At 44.2% G+C, this 19,057-nt stretch overlaps 1 protein-coding gene across 5 annotated transcripts in view; it reads left to right on the forward strand.

Moving 5' to 3' along the window:
* Positions 1 to 19,057, forward strand: part of TNFAIP8 (TNF alpha induced protein 8) — a 112,784-nt gene that overhangs the window by 43,837 nt on the left and 49,890 nt on the right. Inside the window, exons 1-2 of one of the 5 annotated variants that reach the window (XM_090279041.1) lie at positions 5,711 to 5,755; positions 13,214 to 13,507. The exons of 1 other annotated variant lie outside the window; for it this stretch is intronic. In XM_090279041.1, coding sequence (XP_090135167.1) covers positions 13,495 to 13,507 — 13 coding nt within the window. In that variant the 5' untranslated portion in view covers positions 5,711 to 5,755; positions 13,214 to 13,494. Of the gene's footprint in view, positions 1 to 5,710; positions 5,756 to 9,574; positions 9,596 to 13,213; positions 13,508 to 19,057 lie in introns of those variants that run through there. 3 more of the 5 variants (XM_090279043.1, XM_090279040.1, XM_090279044.1) reach the window with 3 other exon arrangements.

Consider the following 19,057-nt stretch of genomic DNA (forward strand, 5'->3'; position numbering starts at 1 on the left):
AAAACAATGTTCTAGAACAAACAGGCTTAAGAAATGAGATGTGCTGGAGTTATGTAGATGCCCACTGTGAGGAAATCATAACATGTAGAAGTTTACATTTTTGGCCTCCCAGCAAGATGAGAGGGAAGTGGCTTAGTACTCCACCCCCTGAGTCTCTTCTGTCCTGCCCTCAGGGTGGTCCTGGCCTGTCTTTGTAGCTGGTGCACCTCTGGCTCTGATTCTGGGGACAGGATCTCTTTCTGTGGTTCCATAAGTTTACTGCACTTGAGTGGCTTGGAAGAAGACTAAAGTTAGGAAAATTAAATCTGTAGAAATTAGCCAAGATAAATAATTTAAAAAGATTTTTAGTTGCTTATTTTCTTACACAAAATGAGGGAATGAACCATTTGAAAGTGATTTTACATTGGCTCTGAGAAATCTGATTTTATCTGTTATAGAGAGTTCTTTCTCTTTTCTGTTGATTGCAGAAGAGCAGGCTAGGAAAGGCATTTTTGATTTTAGCGCTGTACAATTTTCTTTAATTTCGAGACCTTCAGAAATACTTTTATAGCAGGTTAACTCTAACCCACATAGATTATATTGTATAATTAATGTTATGAACTTTATCTTCCTCCAGTGTGACTCACATAAAAGATCTTCGCCATAAGTAAATTGTCTTTTTTCTGGGTACACTTTCAAATGTAAGGTTTTAATTGAAGTGGTGAATTGCAATATTAAATATAAATACAATGTAATGTATTAAATATACCGAAAACTATTTGTTTCCAAAAAACTGGTGAAACATGGGTAGTTACAGCTTTTGAAGTTCTCTGAATTCACTGATCTAATGGAGGTGGTTGACTGCCAATTCTTTTTTTAAAAATTATTTCTTTAAAGGGATATTTCAGAGGTTTCAAGTGGTACTTTTAATGCTCTACATCAACCATTTATACTAGAATTAAATTCATGTATATGAATCTGGGGTTATGCCTATAATAGATTCTTTTTTTCAGCTTTCTCCTTCCTTTTTTATTTTTTGGGTTTTTTTTTATTATTTTTTATTTTTTTTATTTTGCTATTGCATGAGTCCTTTGACTCCAATATAATGGAGTTATTTATTCAGTAAACATTTCAGGGCCTACTATGTACATTTTGCCTTAATAGCCGTAACAGCTTTAAAAATTGTTTTAGTGTTGTTTGAGGCACTAAGCCAATAGTCTGGCATTCTGGGCACCTTTTACACCCAGTGGTTGAAATGTTTTAAATAAAGACTAGATGAATAACAGCTTATGTAAAATTTAACATGGATACGCCAAACTTCTATGTTGGAATAACGTATCCTGTTTATTGAGTTTTAGCAATGACCCCATAATCCAAGGGATACTTTAATTTTAATCTAAGCCTGTTTTTTGTGGCTGTGCTTTTAACTTAATTTATAAGTGCACTTAAAAATGATTTTCTTTGGATATATAAACATTCAGGTTTTCCTTCCAACTTCGGGGTTTTGTTGTATGAAGTTAGCAGAAAAGTAATCCAAGTTTATGATGTAGAGACTATTTCCTAAAAATTAATTGTCATGAGAACCTTTATAAGATAACCATTACAAGGTGTGCTTAATAAATGCTCAAATATTCTCCTGACAGTCTGAGAGTACATATATAGGGTGTGTGTGTGTGTGTGTGTGTGTGTGTGTGTAGCGGGGAGGATTGTGTGTGGGGGGGGGGCAGGATGAGGAGGAAGGGAATTAAATTAGTGCTTAAGGATTGAATGAATCAAGCCTGAACTTGGAAGTAGAAATAATCTGGAACCATTCTGGTTCCTTGGGAATCAACGTTATTGTGGGTTATTTGTATAGATATTGGTGTAATTTTTTCCCAGAATGTTTGTCTATACCTTCATCACACTAAAGAACAGGTAGGTGAGTTGGTAGCCCCTGTCTAGATAAATTTCCTAGAATCAGGACCTGCTTGTCCACACATGTAAAGAGAACTGGCTTGGGAATACTGGAGTAACAGGGTGAGTCTAGAGTTAATAGTTTCCAAATGTTTGGAAGATATGGGAGAGGGATTAGCTGTGTTCTCTGTGTCCTGAAGGCACAGAACCAGAGCCAGTGGGTTGAAATACAGGAAAACAGATTCTGGCTCAGTTCAAGGATTGTCCAATGAGATCATAAACCATGGGCTGGTGACGGGAACTCCTTCCACTAGACTCTGCTACTGTGGTGCCCAGAGCCCAGTCCTGGCCCGTCTACTCCCCACTCTCAGAGCAGGGGATCTTCACCCGGCTTGGGCTGTTAAAAAAAGGTAGGTGGTGGGGCTAGGTTTTAATTTGAGTTTAATTAATTCAGTCTCTGAAGATTCATGGGCATCAGTTATTTGTTTGTTTGTTTGTTTTAAATTCAGCCAGGATTGACAATCCAGGTGATTACATATCAGCCCACAGAACAAATACCAAATGCTACCAAATGACTCCCAAATTAAAGTGTGTAACACCTTTTTTCCACATTCCAGACCTGACTATTCTCTTGTCTGTTTTACATTTCCTGAAGGAATAGTCATCTGGATTTCTGCCTCGGCCTCCCAACCTGCTCCTTCCCTGGATATGCTTTTCTCAGTCTATACATTTATGTACACATACAGCTCTCAGCCTAAAAGCCTAGGTGGCATCTTGAGTCTTCATTCCCTTGGCACTCCACAGCTCATCCAACGGCAAGTCGTGTCCATTGTCCTTCCAAATATGTCTCTCTCGCATCCCACGATGTCTGCTACATACCACCATTTCTCTTCTCAACATCCTGCCAGGTTCTCCCGTGTTCTTGCCTGTCCCCTTCGCCACTTCTGCTCCTGTAGTCACGGCGTTCTTATAAAACCCATCAGACCATGTCATTCCCTTGCTTCAAACCCTCCTGTTCCCTCCCATAACAAATAATAAAGTCTGCCTCTCTTACCATGAGTGAAAGGAGTCCTTTCACATGGCCCCAGCACAACTCTCCTGCTTTATCTCTTGTGCCTCCAGCTTTCCCCACTGCTGTCAGACCACACAGACTGTTCTGCTTTTCCCACCCCAGAGCCTTTGTACCCACCCTTCCCTCTGCCTAGAAGGCCCTTCCCCTAGCATGTTCCTTGGCCCTCTCCCTCTTTTCAGCTTTCTGCTCAGATGTCACCTCAGGAGAAGGCCCCTCCAAATGCTCCCTTTTCTTCAAGTTAATTTTCTCCTGCCTCACATAGCATTTATCTCTGCTTGACATCCCGCTTTCTGGCTGTTTTACTAGAACCTTGTCACTGCGCCATCCCCTGCACTGTTAACGATGCCATGCATCATAGATGACCAATAATAACCGAGTGCCACTCCTTGGGGCCTGATCCCATAAGCTGATGTTTTGTCACTTCTGTGGCCCTTGGACCCTTTTCCAGCCCCTGAGCAGACCATGCTGCCATAGCCAGGATCCACTGCTAAGCTTCTCTCAGAACCTAGTCTCTTACCCTCCTGCCTCCCATTTGACCCCTGCCTGCTCATGGATGACTCCAGAACTATAGAGGCTGGGGAAGAAGTAGAGCAGCATCCAGCATTTTAGTGACTGCTGGGTGGACACCCTCAGTTCTCTCTCAACTGCTTGGTGCAAGGCCATACTGCTCCCATTTTTATATATAGGTTTTCCTTTATAGTCCACTCTCCTGATTTTCTTCTTCCTTTTCTCTGCTCCTTCTCAGCGATCTTCCTCTTCTTTGTCCCTCTATTAAATGTTGGTATTTCTGCCCTGTCCGGGTGTCTTGGTTGGTGGAGTGTTGTCCCATATACCAAAAGGTTGCGTGTTCAATCCCCAGTCTGGGTGTGTCCAAGAGGAAACCAATCAATGTTTTGCTTTTGCATCGATGATTTTTTCCCTCTCTCTCTCTTTCTCCCCCACCCCCACCTTCCTCCCTCTCTAAAACCAATAAAAGCATATCCTTGGATGAGGAAATGTTGGTATTTCTTAGGACTCTGGGTTCTCTGCTCTTCTTTCTCCTTTGGTCATCATCCTACCTGTTCCTAGGGCTTCACCTTCTCACATGGCAATGAGTTCCAAATTTATAGTTCAAGTCTGATCTCTTGTCAAAACTCTAGACCTATATGTCCTGCTGTAAAGTGTTCGTCAGTACTTGGATAGCTCACAGGTAACTCAAATTCAATATGCAGTCAGCCCAGCTGAAGTTATCTTCTCTTCCAGTTTTCCCCTCAGTAAATGATCCAGTCGGCTACCCAGAACCTAGAAGGCATCTTTCTGTACCTCAGCCCTATACCCAATCAGTTGCCAATATTATTAGTTCTCCCATGAAATGGCTATAGACTCTATGTACTGCTTGTCATGATTTTCTGCCGTCACCTAAGACCAAGACAGCACCATCATCTCTTACCTAGATTACTTCAAGGACAGTTTACGTGCCACATGCCCCTTATTTCCACCCCCACTCCAGTCTGGCCTTCTGTGCTATTTGTCTTTATAAGATATCAACCTGATTGTCACCCCCCGGCTAACATGTCTTGTTGGAGTTTCGATAAAGTCTAGAATTTAAACAGGGCTTGTAAGATTTTTAACAACCTGTCCTCAGACTGGCTGTACTTATTGGAGTTTCTTGGGGTTCTCTGCCTCCCTCACTTCATGCCCACCCTGCCTTCCCAACACATCACATATTGCCTCCAGCCCTCTTGTTTATTAAACCTAGGGGCTACCATTGGGCACAGTAAGGCCTCAATAAATAAGTGCTGAATGAATGTGGGAAGGCAATGGGTCTGGATTGTAATTGTCAGAGCTCTCAAATTTTGATTTAATTTGCCTGAAAAACTTAAAGGCTTCCAAAGTCAAAATGTTCTGTTTTGCTGTGTCGTCCTGTGTGTATGTTTTTCTCAGCTTTGTATTTGCCAGGGGATTATTAAAAACGAAACTGAAAGAAGTATGTGGGATTCAGCTAGTAAATCACTTTTCAATCTGTGCTTGTTGAATAACCTTTGAGTTCTGAGTTTAGGAGGCTGCCAGACAGGACTTGGAACCAAACCACCTTTGTGACCCAGTGGTGAGCAGGGATGCAAACTGGCCGAATGGGCCTCTGTGGTGAACTTTTTCAATGTGGCCATGTGTAAGCCAGGATCCAAATATCTGAGACCTGTTGTGACTTGTCTGAATTGTTGATGAAATTGTCAAACCTGTTTAAGAAGAAGGCTTGAACACAAGAGTGTGTTTGGGTCTTGAGCAGTGAATTTTAAAAGAAAGAGACAAGAACTTAACTGTTGGTCTCAGCTATAATGAATCTAAAGAAGAATAGGGAAAGGTTTTTCCCTTAGAAGATCTAGGTCAGAATTTCAAACATCACCCCCAGGGCTGGGAGATTCTGGTGAGGTTTCCAAGTCTCCCACAACCCAGACACCTATCTCTTAACTCCTTCAGAACAAGGATCAGAGGGGCCTCACAGTCAGCGCTGAGTCAGAAGGATAAGCAAGAAAGGAGTGACACACTTCCTGTCCTGACTTCTGGGGAGTTTTTATGGTTTTTCTGTTTTGCTTTGAAGATTCCCTAAAAAGACAGAAGATTGCTCTGGCCATCTCTTGATCAGCAGCCTCAATTTATTTCTGTGATCTTATAGAATATAGAAACTGCTATACATTCTTCTGACTCACAGGTTTTTTAAAACCTTTTTTCTTGTTTCAAAAGGATATATGGTATATTTATCAACTACGATTTGACCGAGAAAGAAAGAAAGAAAGAAAGAAAGAAAGAAAGAAAGAAAAATGGGGAGAAAAGGTATTCCTTAATTTCACTTCCCAGAAAATTAAAACATTGTGGATATATCACACCCAGCTTTTATTTGTATGCCTGTAATTTTTCCTCTGTAAAAGTTATATGCTACTTAATATAATTTTTTTTGCTTTTATATATTGCTTTGTAGCCTCTGTGAAACATTCTTGTGTTATTAATGACTCCACAAGATCATTTTTAAAGACTGTATTGCATGCCCCTAGATAGGTGTGCCATAATTCACTTAACAGCCCCCCATTTGGATAGTTCGGCTGTTAGGTTTCCACTGTTGGCATGACAACACACAACTCCCTGAACTACAGCTGTCCACACTTGTCTCTATTTCATTGGATATATTCTTAGAAGTGGTTTGAAAAGCATTGGAGTTTTAAGGTTTTGATCTTTATTGCCACTGTGCCTGCCAGACATTTTACCTGTTTTATGTTCCCACCACATAATATACACTTCTTACCATGTCCTATATAGTCCTTTCCTAGTCTGATCTTTGCCCAGTTCTCTGCTCCTTCTCATACCCTTTTTCCCTGTGCTTTTGTCACTGCAGCCACATCGGCCCTCTTTCCACTGCTTTCCGTGGAGAGTGTCAAGCTTGTCCTGTCTCGGGGTCGAGAGCCTGCTCTTCCTCTGCCTCCAGTGCCCCCTCTGCCAGAGTGGTCTCCATCAGAACCCCCTGTTCCTTTCCATCCTAGCAGCTCTCATGATCTGTCCTGTATTTATTTATGCGTTTACTTGCCTGTCGTCTCTTTCTCCCTGAATGTCAATTTTGTGGGACAGGAGACCTCACATATTTATTTCCCACCGCGTCCCCAGCATGGAAGTCAGCGCCTCCCATGCGGCAGGTACTGGGTAAATGCAGGCTGATTTTGTTGAATGTATGAAGAACTCCCATCATCTCGGAATCTTCAGTGTAATGGGGATAGTGAGATGTGTATAGCAATCGCTGTCCCTTTGAGCAAAACGTGCTAAATGCTGTAAGAAAGCTTCCCAGTGACAAAGGGAGCTGGGAAGTGGGAGCTGGCGTCTGGCTACAGGCGCCACAACAGGCCTTGTGTGTGAGCTGAGCTGTGGGAGACTGGCAGCGTTTTGTAGCTGACAGTGGTAGGAAGGACCTGGAAGGCCAAGGAAAGCAAGTGAGCAGAGGCCCAGAGGTGGGTGGGCAGGACTGAGACCACCTTAAACCCTGTGCAGTCAGGAAGTATCACACATTCCTCATCAGACTGACACGGTCAAGTGCAGACTGGAGAGCACTTTATAAACCCAGTTCTAGGCACAGATGGTGACGTGATGCTGATAGACCTGTGCTTTGGGAAGATGTGCTATGAGGGCACCTGAGTGAAAGGAGCTGTGAGCCAGGCGGAGAACAGAGCTGGAATGGGGCTGGAACCAGGGGAAGGCAGAAGGGGCTTCGCAGGGGTGGGGAAACGTGAGAACTTGGTGGCTGACAGGGGCGGGGGTGGGGGGTGTAGAGTGAGGTTCATGATGGCACTGAGGTGTCAAATCTGAGTGACTGATGAGAAGGTGCCATATGGAGCCCCAGAAAGAGGCTGTTTGGGGGTAAGGAAAGGTATGAATTTGGTTTCAGCCTGCCCCTTTGCTGTATTAGGAGCATTTTCTAGATTAAATTAGCCTACATGCCCTCCTTTGTCCCGAAGGGCCTTGGGTAATGAGAAGATAGAGGGAGACAGAAATATACCCCAAGATAGGGGACTCCGGGCTCCCCTGGCCCCTGCTCATCTGTAGGAGTAGCGCTGCTTAGAGGGGAGGGGACACAGGGCGGGCTCTGATGCCTCTCCAGGGGACAAGACATGGTTTGCTGGCAATGTCTGCTCACATGTAGAAGGAAATTGTTTGATGTCAGCTCCTTCTCATGAGGTAAATTTGTTCAGTTGTCAGGCTGAGAGGATGGGATGGAGGGCAGGTGCTGACTGCTGGGTACCAGAGCAAGGGGCGTTGGGTACAAACGTGAAAGACGCAGAAGGTGGGTGGCATATTGTCCTCCTGCAAATGGTCAGAACTGCTATGTGTTTTTCCTGGAGGAGAAAAACCAAAGAGAAACTTTATTCAAGATATAGTATATATATATTTTTAAAGATTTTACTAATTTATTTATAGAGAGAGAGGAAGGGAGGGAGAAAGAGAGGGAGAGAAACATCAATGTGCGGTTGCCTCTCACACGCCCCCAACTGGGGACCTGACCTGCAACCCAGGCATGTGCCCTGACTGGGAATCGAACCAATGACCCTTTGGTTTTTTGGCTGGTGCTCAATCCACTGAGCCACACCAGCCAGGGCAAATTTTTTATTGCTCTTGAAATTTAAACATTTCTAAGCATTCTTTTTTAAGTTTCAAGTTTGAAAATAACCATGTGGGTAAAATGACAAAATGACAAAGTCTGTGTCCTCTAAAGAGTAAAACTGCTTTGCCGTCATTCTCTGGGAAGCTGTCTTCCAGAAACCACCTTCTGCTACCTTTAAAGCAAGGGGTTTGGTAGAATGCAAAGGGAAATGAGGATAGCAGAAGCACAGATAAGAGACTGCAGAACTTGGTGGATGAGAAGAATTAGTGATGACAGGATGACAGGGTGGTGACGGAGTCCTGAGAGGCTCAAGAGAACAATGATCGGGTTTGGCAGTGGAGGCAGGGTGAGGAATTCAGCTCGGGAAATATCATATGTTGTGTATTAACTGGAAATTCTAGAAATTTATAGAGACATTTACTCTGCATCGGAGAGTTTTTCTTGGCAAATTGAGACTTTAATTAGCTTAATATTTTATTACCAGGGATCATGTTCAATTTCACATGAAGGTTTGTGATGGAAGAATGCTATAAAATGTCAAGACTCTGTTTATACTCAGGTCAGGAGCAAATAAACCACATTTGAGCACCAGCCTCTTTATTGCGGCAGATGCTCAGTGTTTCTTTGCTTTGCAAGTGCTGATCTATGTTCTCATTGGTGGTGTAAGTGTGAAGAGAGATTTGAGCCTGCCTCATAGAAGGAGGACATAAAAGCTCGTTCTGCAGTCCTGACCCCTGGCTCCCACCGCAGCTGCATGTTCAAGCAGCCAGCCGTGTGACTGTGGGCCTGCCTCAGCCGCTTTGGGCTGCCTCGTCCTCCTTGTCGTGAAAGGAGGTTAGATGATATCAGAGGTCCTGCCAGTGCTGAAGTTAGGCGATTCCAAGAGAGAAAAGAGAAAGACAGTGTTTGTTTCTTTGTTTGTTGAGTATCATTTTATAAGATGTATACTTAAAACATAGAAACACATACTATGTGGTAGAAAGGTCTGCCTTCCCACACTTACTTTCTGTGCAGCCCGTTGGAGGGGAGCCCATGAATGACAGCTGAAATGGTGACAGACGTGAGAAGTCTGCACCCCAGAACTGTCTTTGATGCCAGTGCTAGCTCCCAACAGCTCTGTTCACGCTGTTTAACTGACTGCTCTGCCTGGCCTTGAAAGATAGGTTGCCAGGTGTCCTTTTCATTTAACACATATGTGCTTTCTGTCTGCTCACCCAAGGACGTGTTCATGATATGATATGAAGAGAAAAAAGCCAACGGATTTAGAGTAAGACATACCTATGTTCACATCCTGGCATTGCACTGAACAGGTGTATTAAATTTACGGAGCTCTGTTTCCTCACCTGTAACCAGCCAGAGGGTAATAGAGCCCACCTCCCAGGCTTTTGGTGAGGACTGAGCAAACGGAGGGAAAGCGTCATGCATGCTGCCTGGGTTCCAGCAGGTGCTCAGCCAGTGGGACTTCCCCACCCTTGTCTAGGTGTGAAGCATGCACTTCTCTGCCAGTGCGAGTCCTCCTCGGGTGATGGAGGGTAAGTCTTACCATCTGCCATCTCTGTGATAATATCTGTAAAATGCTTCTGGGCACCTGGCCAATCTCAGGCGGTCTCCTGGAATCATTTCCCCTGAGCCTGTCTTCTTTCCCACGTCACCAGTGACTTCTTATTCCTTGAAGAGGAGAAGAGGGACAAAAAGGTTGAATCAGGAGAAGGCTCTGGTTGGGCCTGGTTTCAGGGAGTCCCTTAAAAGAGTTGAGGTGGCAGAGAACGCAGAAGAGGAGGGTGCAGAGAGAACTGTTGGGGGGTGGCGGGGGCGATGTTAAACAGAAAGAAAGCCACTGCTCTTGGCAGCCCCCGAGTCTTGCGAGGGACTAGGGAGCATCTTGGAAAGGCCAAAGCGCAAAGGTCAAGGTATTTTGTAGACGTTTCCAGTTTTGTCTCTGAGGCTATAGAATCGGATGAAATAAACAAACGAAGGTATCTTTTTCATGCAGGCACATTTCATTATCCCTGTGCTGATTTTGTTGAATGTGTTGCTGATAAGGATGTGGGTGGCTGTAAGGGAAATGTTTTTCTTGGGGTATGTACTGAGCTGTCGAAACTAGGCCGGAGAGAGTGTATGTTCTGGAGATTGTTCTGGGAGGGTAGGGCCTAGGTCTTCTGGCTTTTCTTCCCAGCCCTCCCAGCCCAGCCTCATCTTGCAGAGCCCTGTTGAATATGCTGCTTAACCTCTTTTGCTCTGCCAGTCTCTTTGGAAATTGGGATTACCACCCACTGTCACTGGGTGTGGCGACAGTGACGTGATTTAAGTGATAGCACCTTGCTCGGAGATACCTAGATAACACATGCTCACAGAAGAGGAGGGTCTGGTTTTCTAAGAGCCACTGTCCTGTGGTTGCAGACAGGTGGAAAAGAAATAGCAGATAAAATGGACCCAGACTTCCTCAGTGAAGGTGCCTTCGGTGTCACCTGAAGCTCTGAGTGCCTCCTTTGCAGGCAATGCCAGTTGTGCTCCCAGGGGTAGGGGCTGGGGGCACCCTGCTTCAGAGCTCGGCTTACCAGAAGAAGATGGAGAGCCATGTGTGTCCCTGAGCACAAGCTGCCTAACAAAGCTGGCTCTGGACAGATTCCGAGGTCACTGGGCCACCAGGCAAGGTTTCTAAAGCTGGGGTCTTTGCTGCCTCCTCTCCCCTCCCTGCCTCAGAGCACGGGTGGTGCCTCTGCTTTGGGCCACCATCACAACTGTTGATCCTTGCAATTTGCAAGTCCTCGGGAAGCACAGAAGAGCTGTATCCATGTCTGTGAAGGCAACCGAAGAAAGCTAGAATTTTTTTTTTTTTTTTTTTTAACATAAGGCTATTCTGTGAGTTTTGACTGCTCCGCAAATCTCCCTGATCTTTAGCTCCTGCCTGATTCTTCTTCCTTCTTAAATGAAGTAGGATGACCAGAATATATAATTACAACTGCTGGGATTGCTTAAAACAGCAAACTTTGAGTAGATCTGAGCATGTAAGACCTGGACAGGATGTCTTAAGGAAAAGGTTCCTAGCCTGATTTGTCGCCCAGCCAGATGTGTTGCTTTTTATTCTCCCATTGTTGAAGAGCTCTCTGCAAAATCAGGAATTGGTCCTGCTGGGTGTGGAGGTGGCCGGTTGCTACAGGGGCTGTAATGCTTGCAGCCTTCTGTGCCCTTGCCTGGTGTCCGGAGCGTGTTGGTGGCTCCCTGACTGTGCCTGGAGCATGTGTGAGGGCACTGCCACTGCCCTGGCATTGGTTTTATGTGATGCCGCGTGATTATTCCTCCAGCCTTCGCTTCCCACAGCTTCACTGTGCTGCTCCTTCCTCTCCTATAAGTAGCGGGCAGAGTGGTTTCCAATGGCCACCGAGCCACGCAGCTACCACTGGGGCCACATTTTAAGAAAATGTGAGAGACCAGTCCCTCTCTTTAGATGTAGCATTTCTGCTTTTTACACTTTGTGATTTACCCTTGGAATTGCTACTGAGTCAGGGGTTAGGAAGTCATTGTGATTTAGAACCTTGCACCTCCAGCTCCAGCTGGCATGGCTCAGTTGATTGGGCGCCCTCCTGCACACCAAGAGGTTGCTGGTTCGATTCCAGCTCAGGGTGCACGCGAGGGTTGCAGTTTTGGTCCTCAGTCGGGGCGCATGTGAGAGGCAACCAATCAATGTTTCTCTCCTTCTCCTCCTTCCCTCCCCTCTCTCTAAAATAAAAAATAATAAAATTTTTAAAAAATGAAAAAAGAAACCTGCACTTCCAGGAGGAGTATTCTCTTGGTATCTTCCTTGCCCCTTAGTCCCTAATGAATATATAGCATTGAGGGGCCAGTCAGAATTTGAGAAGACAACACAAAGCGATTCAAAAGGATGGATTCTAGCCACATGATAATGCAGGCTAAAGAAAATAAGAAATGTATAATATGTTTGTAAATTGATGTTGGTTTGGTATCTCTGTCAGCCTCCTCGCAGAATTAGTGGTGGGCATTAATGCAGGTCACCAACAATGTTTGCTGCCATTTGCGCACGCACTGTGTGTCAGGCAATATGTTGTCTGCTTCGTGTGGTTCTGTTTACATCTTGTTAACAGTTCCATGAGGAAGGTGATGTTATTCTCATTTTAAGAGAACAAAATTGCTCGGAGAGGTAAAGTAGCTTACAAGTCTACAAAGCCAGGAAGTGGCATCACTGGAATGTAAACTAAGCCCACTAGACTCCAGAGCACTTGACTGTTGCATTTCACTTGGTATCTTTTTTTTTTCTTTCTTTTTGCTTAGTACCTGTTAGGCTCAAGACAAAATGTTAGTGTTTCAAGGGGAAAAAAATAACATCAAGAAACTTAGCAGGTAGTAGAAGTAAAACAGATAAGTCACCAAAGATAATATAAGGACAGGTGTGATTAGGTCCCCAGAAAGTGTTACCAGGAAAGCTCCAGTGCAGTGCCACTGGGGATCCTCAGAAAAAGGCTTCACAGAGGTGGAACACTTGAAGTGTGCCAGGAGGAACTGGCAGAATCTCACATGGTGGGGGTGGAGGAGGGAAAGACTTGTGGGTGGTGATGACTGTCAAAGCACCGCTAAATAAAGAAGCTTCTGAAGGACTATTAGGTAGTGTATGTGCGTATATCTGTGTCTGTGTACCTACATATTGTGTGTGTCTGGATGCAGTCACATGCACATTTTTTATAAAAACCTTATATTCTCTTCAAAAGCAAAAAAACCAATGATTTTAAGTAGCAACATTGCCCAAACTCTTTTCTCTCTTTCTCCTGAGAACAAGAACACCTCCAAGCAGTCCTTACTATTAATAGGCATTCATGTTTATACTGGCCAGGTAGGAATGAGTTGTTTTTTTGATTTTCTTTTTCCAGGCATCTATGACTGAGGCTGCTCCCCATTGTTATTATTATTTTTTTTTTAAATATGCTCCTTTTTTCTAGCATGTTGAAACATTAGACTTCTTGTTTCTGCTTGATTTTGGAAATATCTCCTGTTTGCCTCGCACAGGTAATCCCTGTGTTTCTGTGTAGCTGTAGTTTATAGGTGGCAAGTGCAGACAGCAACCAGTCCATCCCCATTGGGATGTGGAGACCTCTCTGGATTCACAATTAAAGGCTACCTAATGCATTCCACTACAGGTGACGAAACCCAGCTCCCAGAATAACAAGCAGGACAACTTTTAAAGTGACTGTTGTTGACCAGTGTTTCCTGAGCACTTGTTTGGAAAGCTCATGGTAGGTTTTTCAAAAGGACAGTACAAATTCTTCTGAATAATTCTTGAGGAGGACCGACTCTTCCTGAAGGTGGTACAGATGCCAGCTGCCATAGAGTACATACCAGCAGAGTCACTGTGCATTTTCCCCCAGTCTGTGTGACTCTGCCGAGACTCTGAAGCTGTCTCGACCGACAGAGGGAGAAAATGCTGAAACTAGGTGAGTTAAAACTGCCCTCAGACAAACCTGATGTACTGTCTATGTTCGAATATGGTGGAATGTTCAGATGACTAAGTAACCTGGTGTTTCTGTCTACGAGGGGATGACTTTGGGTCGCAGCTTTCAAGTGGCTGTGTTCAACAAATCACGGCTTTTCTTTTACTGTGACTCTGGGTGTGGAGAACTGGTGCTGAGCTGAGGGAGGTTTGACTATTGTGGGTGGAAAATATGGCATCTGAATTTACATGTAGACAGTTTCATTTGTAGCCAAATGAAGGCTGGAAAAGTTTCTGAAACCGGGCTGTGAAAAGATTGCTAGATTTTTCACTTGAAGTTTCTTGTTTTTACAGTTTCCATGAGCTTTATTAACTAAGACATCTCTGATTCCCAGTGGTCTGGTAGTAGCAGCGACTTCCTGCAAACATGAGCATGTTTACCTCTGTTCCCTCATTGTGTAGATGTTTGTCAGAATATCCCTGCTACCACTTCCTCTAACAGCCAATAAGAAATTTTATCCTATATATAAGCCCTTATGTACTTTAAAAATATACTTTATGCTTGTTTTCAGCCATATTTAGTGCTGCTACAAGTAGACTTCTTTATTTTATTTTTAAGGTAAATTAGACAATTTTTTGAGGATTTAGAGAGCACTTTAAATAATCCTTAAAGTTATATTTACACAATTTCTTTCAAGTTTATGTATAATATTTATTGAAGTTTATCTAGAATTTTTCTGCTCAGAAAACATTCTGGAGCTTAAATTGAATGCTAGGAAGGAACTAAAAAATCAGAAGACATAGGTGGGTGTTAATATATCTAGTTTCTTGGCTCCCTAATTGAATGTTTGACAGCTAATGCCATTTCCTAGAGCCGTAACTTCTTCTGTTATATGGAATGTGGTCACCGGCACATATTTTATGTTAAATGTACATTTGCCTACCAGATGCCCAGAGCTGTGCATGTGATTCTGTGTCAACTTTCTTTGTATGTGTATATAGGCATATTCTATCTAATATATAAAAATGGTTATGTCTCTGTGTCTGTATATCATGGCATATATAAAGTTGGGATCTGAGCCAGGTTTGGTTAGGAAGGTTTTATGGAAGAAGTGAGTTTTGTAGAGTTCCAGCAGGAGGCTAAGTAACATGCTTTGGCAGAAAGAAGAAGCATATATAGCTCTTTCAAGGCTGGAGTGATTAAGTCAGATACACTCATGAATAAGCATGAACCATTTAAGAGCAAATTATAAATTACTGGTTGAAAATAGCCAGGCTAAAGGTGAAGAGACAAGGGGATAGGTGGAGAAGAGAAGAGGAGGGGCGAGTGGGAGCTCCTTTAGTCTGTGTTGCTGGTGCTTTTCACCCTCTGATTCCAGCACCCTGCCCATGTTGCCACCTAGTGGAACTGGCCTACATGCCTGCGGGAGCATCACCCGCCTCTTTTCACTTTGGGTTAAATTAATAGTGTGGTATCTTGGTGGTAAGGAAGCTTAGGTGAAGAATTAGACAAAGGAAATGGATACAAGTACGCTCTCCAAAATGATAGTAATTTTGCCTTAGGGGAAAAAATGGGGGTGAATACCAATACATATTTAAATATATACTGTAGAATATGTTTATCAAATATAAAGACTTTCCCATAGACAGCCTTGGTGGGAACCTGAAAAGGAGTGCTTGCTGGAGGAACTTCCATTATCAAAACCCAGGACAGAAAAGCAAACACAGAAATGCAGGTATTTATGTGGCAGTTACTATGAGCAGCAAGTAGGCCTTAAGAAAACTTGACAAGAAACATTTCTTCATTTCTAGCTTATGAACAACTATTTGCTGCCTGTAGGTGGTGGAGACGGAGAGAGTTCAGTTAAAGGTGCGTGCAAAGATAGCCTAAATAAAATGCTGACCGATTTCCCCAGCTTCCGGAAGTGATTCTTTTGGAATTCAGTGTTTCCGAGGTAAGACTGCAGAGTGGAAGTGCAGAAATGCAATGAGCTATGTGCCATGTGCCTTCGTAAAAGCAGCCCCAAGTGGACTTTGAGCATATCCTAAGGCAAAAGGCTTGCCTGACCCTAATAGACCAGTGCTGCCCGCCCTCCTCCACCCCCAAGCCCCCGAGACAGTGCCCTCTTTCTGCTGGCTACCTGAGAAGTGCCTACCAAATGTGTCCCTGAGCTCCTTATCACACCCTGGGCTTCTGGGATGAATCCCAGGGCAGGCTGACCTGACTTCTGGCCCTTGGCTCCACAATAAGGTCTGGAGTTCTTGCACACCTTTTCCTACCTTACAAGTCTTGCTCTTTCTGCCCCCTGTCAGGAAGCCGGCCACTCCTTTGTGGCAAGGATGTCCCCATACAAGGCCCACCGGGAAGCCCCAGCAGAGGTGGTGAGGCAGCACCATGCTGGGAGTGGAGGAGGAAGCCCAGGAGCTCTGGTCCTGTCTCTCAGGCTCCTCCCTGTCTGTGCCACTGAGCTTTCTCAGTGTCCCCACCAGAGCTCTGCTGTCAGTTACCACTGCCATCAGACAGGCGTCACTTGGTCTTGCAGGAGAGGGGCTTCCAGGCCGCTCTCTGGCCTTTGTTAGGCAGCAAGCTTGAGAAAATGGAGGCGAGTGGGCTGGTCCTGTGGCGAAGCCACAGCAATATTAAAAGTCCTCCTTAGCTGACAGGATATTATATCAGTTATGGCTCTTATGCAAGAAAGAGAAACCCAGTGTAGACTGGCTCATATAGAAGAGAATGTTTTCTTAGCTTACATAACTAGAATGAGTTTTAATTTAGCAGTTCAGTGATGACCAGAACCCGTTTTCTTTCCAGTCTGCCTTCTGTGGTTGATGTTTATCCTCAGCTAGCTTCTCTCATGGCGGTTAAACGTCTGCAGTGATTCTGACTCCATATCTGCAGCACACTGTCCAAAGGGAGAGAAAGAACTGGCTTCTCATGGCTCTTAACACAGGAGTGAGTGATCTTCTCGCCAGTCTTAAGCCAGTGTATTGGCTATGGAATGTGCTGTGTGACTGTCTTAGTCTTGGATTGCCTAAACCGGTCACTGCATGGTGAGGGGGACAGGATTACTATGACCGAGTTAAATGGTCAGGGCTAAACCTGGGAGCTGGGGGTGCGGGTTGTTTCCCCCACGGTGTCACCACACAGGCTTCCTTTCGCGTGCTTTCTTTCTCTGTTGCTCTGATTTGGTGACTAGCTATGATATAACACTGTGAATGGAGCCCCGCATATTAGATTACCAACTCCCCGCCCCCCTCAGTCACCCAACACAGTGACTCAGATGCTATCAGGGAGGCCAAGGACACATGCTCCAGGAACCACAGCACTGCCGGTCAGAAGGGGAAATTCTCAAAGGCCCATGAGGCATCCCCATGGTACCACAGACCTGGTCTGGGAAGCACTGAACAATGAGAATAAAAACTAGAGAAAATTAACTATAGGCAACTTTCAACCTGTGGTAATTATAACTCCCCCCAAAACACTGAAGTCCAACATAATTTTTCTTTTAAAACAGTATAATAAGACCATATGTCTCTGTCAAGGATACCCCTCTCTTTTATAGATGTGAGTTTAATTGCCATATTTAATGATTTTTATCTTTTTTTTTAACTGATATTACTAGGTTCTGGATAATGTAAAGACAGACTTTGAAGTTGTACACAAATAAACAAAATAGGGGCATTCAGTCATATAGGGTTTTATTTTGTTTACTCCAGATGAGACCTCTAGGAGAATGGCTGGCGAGGGCGGGGGCGCAGGGGCCCATTCAGGGAGCTCTTGGACAGTGAAAAACAGGGTGATGCAAAGGGAACCACAACCTGGTCATGAGTAAGTTGGAGCAGAAGAGACCAGGGTGATCTTTGTAGATGAAATTCATGACTAACTACAGGGTTGCAAACTCCACAGCCTTGTCACCAGCCAGTCAATAGTCCCTGCCATGTCCCTGAGGGTGATATGTGCACTTACTGTTGGTGGGCTTTGACTGAAACCCTAACTAAGACCTTGACTGAGCTAGACTGCCCGTGTGCCAAAAACCCAGCTCAGGAATACTGGGCTGGGCTATGAAAGGTCATGGTGCCTGATGCATGCTGCGTCTCAGGGTGGCTGGCGGCAGAGAGGACACCTCCACAGTGGTGGTCTTGGACATCTAGGTTCTGGTCCCTGTTAAGACACTTGTATGACAAAACTTTGAGCATGTCCTATCAACTTGCTAGGCCTCATTTCTCATTTGCAAACAAGCTTGAGGAATGAGGAGATTGAATGGGAGGACCTCAACAGCATTTTCTGAGCACTTGCTTTCTGATTGGGTTCTGCACGGGGTGTGATAGGAAGTGTCATGAGGAACTGAGATGGAGTTGTGGTAAGGACTTAACTCCTCTGTGCCAGGACATACAGACAAACAGGAGATGGCCCGGTGTTTGTATTGCATGTTGCAAATGTCTTAAATAACAACCAAGAGGCTGGACTGGCTGGGGGCCGGGTGTGAATTGCTCAGGTTGTTGTTGTTTGGATACTACAGATGCTGCAATTTAGCCACAGCTTACTGAATAGCAGAGCTGTTTCCTTCGCCGCGCCCAGTGGATTGGATCTTGGCTGCCAGGCTTATGTTCTCTGACATCCAGCTGTCGGGAATCTTGTGGGATCAGTGTACACACGGCAAGATTAGAGGGTGACACTGGCAGATGCTTCTGTTAAAAAGTAGTTTCAAAGCCATGGCTACATGGCTTATTCTGAGGCTGATGAGCCGCACTGGCGGTGTTGGTTTCCTCTTTTGTTAGCAATGATCACCAACGGTATTGAACGCTGTTGTGGCTTATTGTTTGTAGTGATCCTATTACTCAATAACCCACATCATGTTCCACTCTGAAACGGTTAACACTGGAGCTCTACCTTAGTAGGAGAAAAGTTATTTGTTTAATATCTATTTATATAAACCAGTGGTCCCAAACCCATTTGACAAATGTCTGCAAGAACCAGGCCAGAAATATGAATGTGTAAATGGTGCTTTGTACGATCAATTGGAACTCTAGAGGCCTATGGCCATCTTGCAGAGAGCAGGTCTCATCTAAAGGCATTAAAGTTAAGGTGAAAAACAAAACTTATCTGGCCCAAGAAAACTCTGTGAGCTGGATTCAGACCTAAGGTTACCAATTTGTGATTCTTGGGCTATATAAACCAACTAACTTCAGCTATCATTGATAGGTTTGTTCAGCTTCAGAGATGCCAGATTTTATGGATGGGAGCCTTCTGTAATTTTGTTTTGATAACAGATTTTAGCTTTTTACCTTAGATTGGAAGACTGACTATTGTTGGAATAAGTGGTAAAAACCATAATTTTTATGCAAAAAAAATTGGAAATACTTCAAAATAAATAATGTCTCCATGAAAATCATTTCTTTGGTTCATGGCCATTGCAGACTGAATCAGTTTTGAGAAGCAGAGATCGAAATCTCAATCAAAACAGTTTTGAGTATTTTACGTCATTTAAAAAAATTGCATCACTAAAGATAAGGAATTCCAAGCATTTGAAACTTATACTTCTGCCCTGCAAGT

Source organism: Furipterus horrens, unplaced genomic scaffold (assembly GCF_987537825.1).
Source record: "Furipterus horrens unplaced genomic scaffold, mFurHor1.1.pri manual_scaffold_5, whole genome shotgun sequence".
In the NCBI taxonomy this organism is placed as follows: domain Eukaryota; kingdom Metazoa; phylum Chordata; class Mammalia; order Chiroptera; family Furipteridae; genus Furipterus; species Furipterus horrens.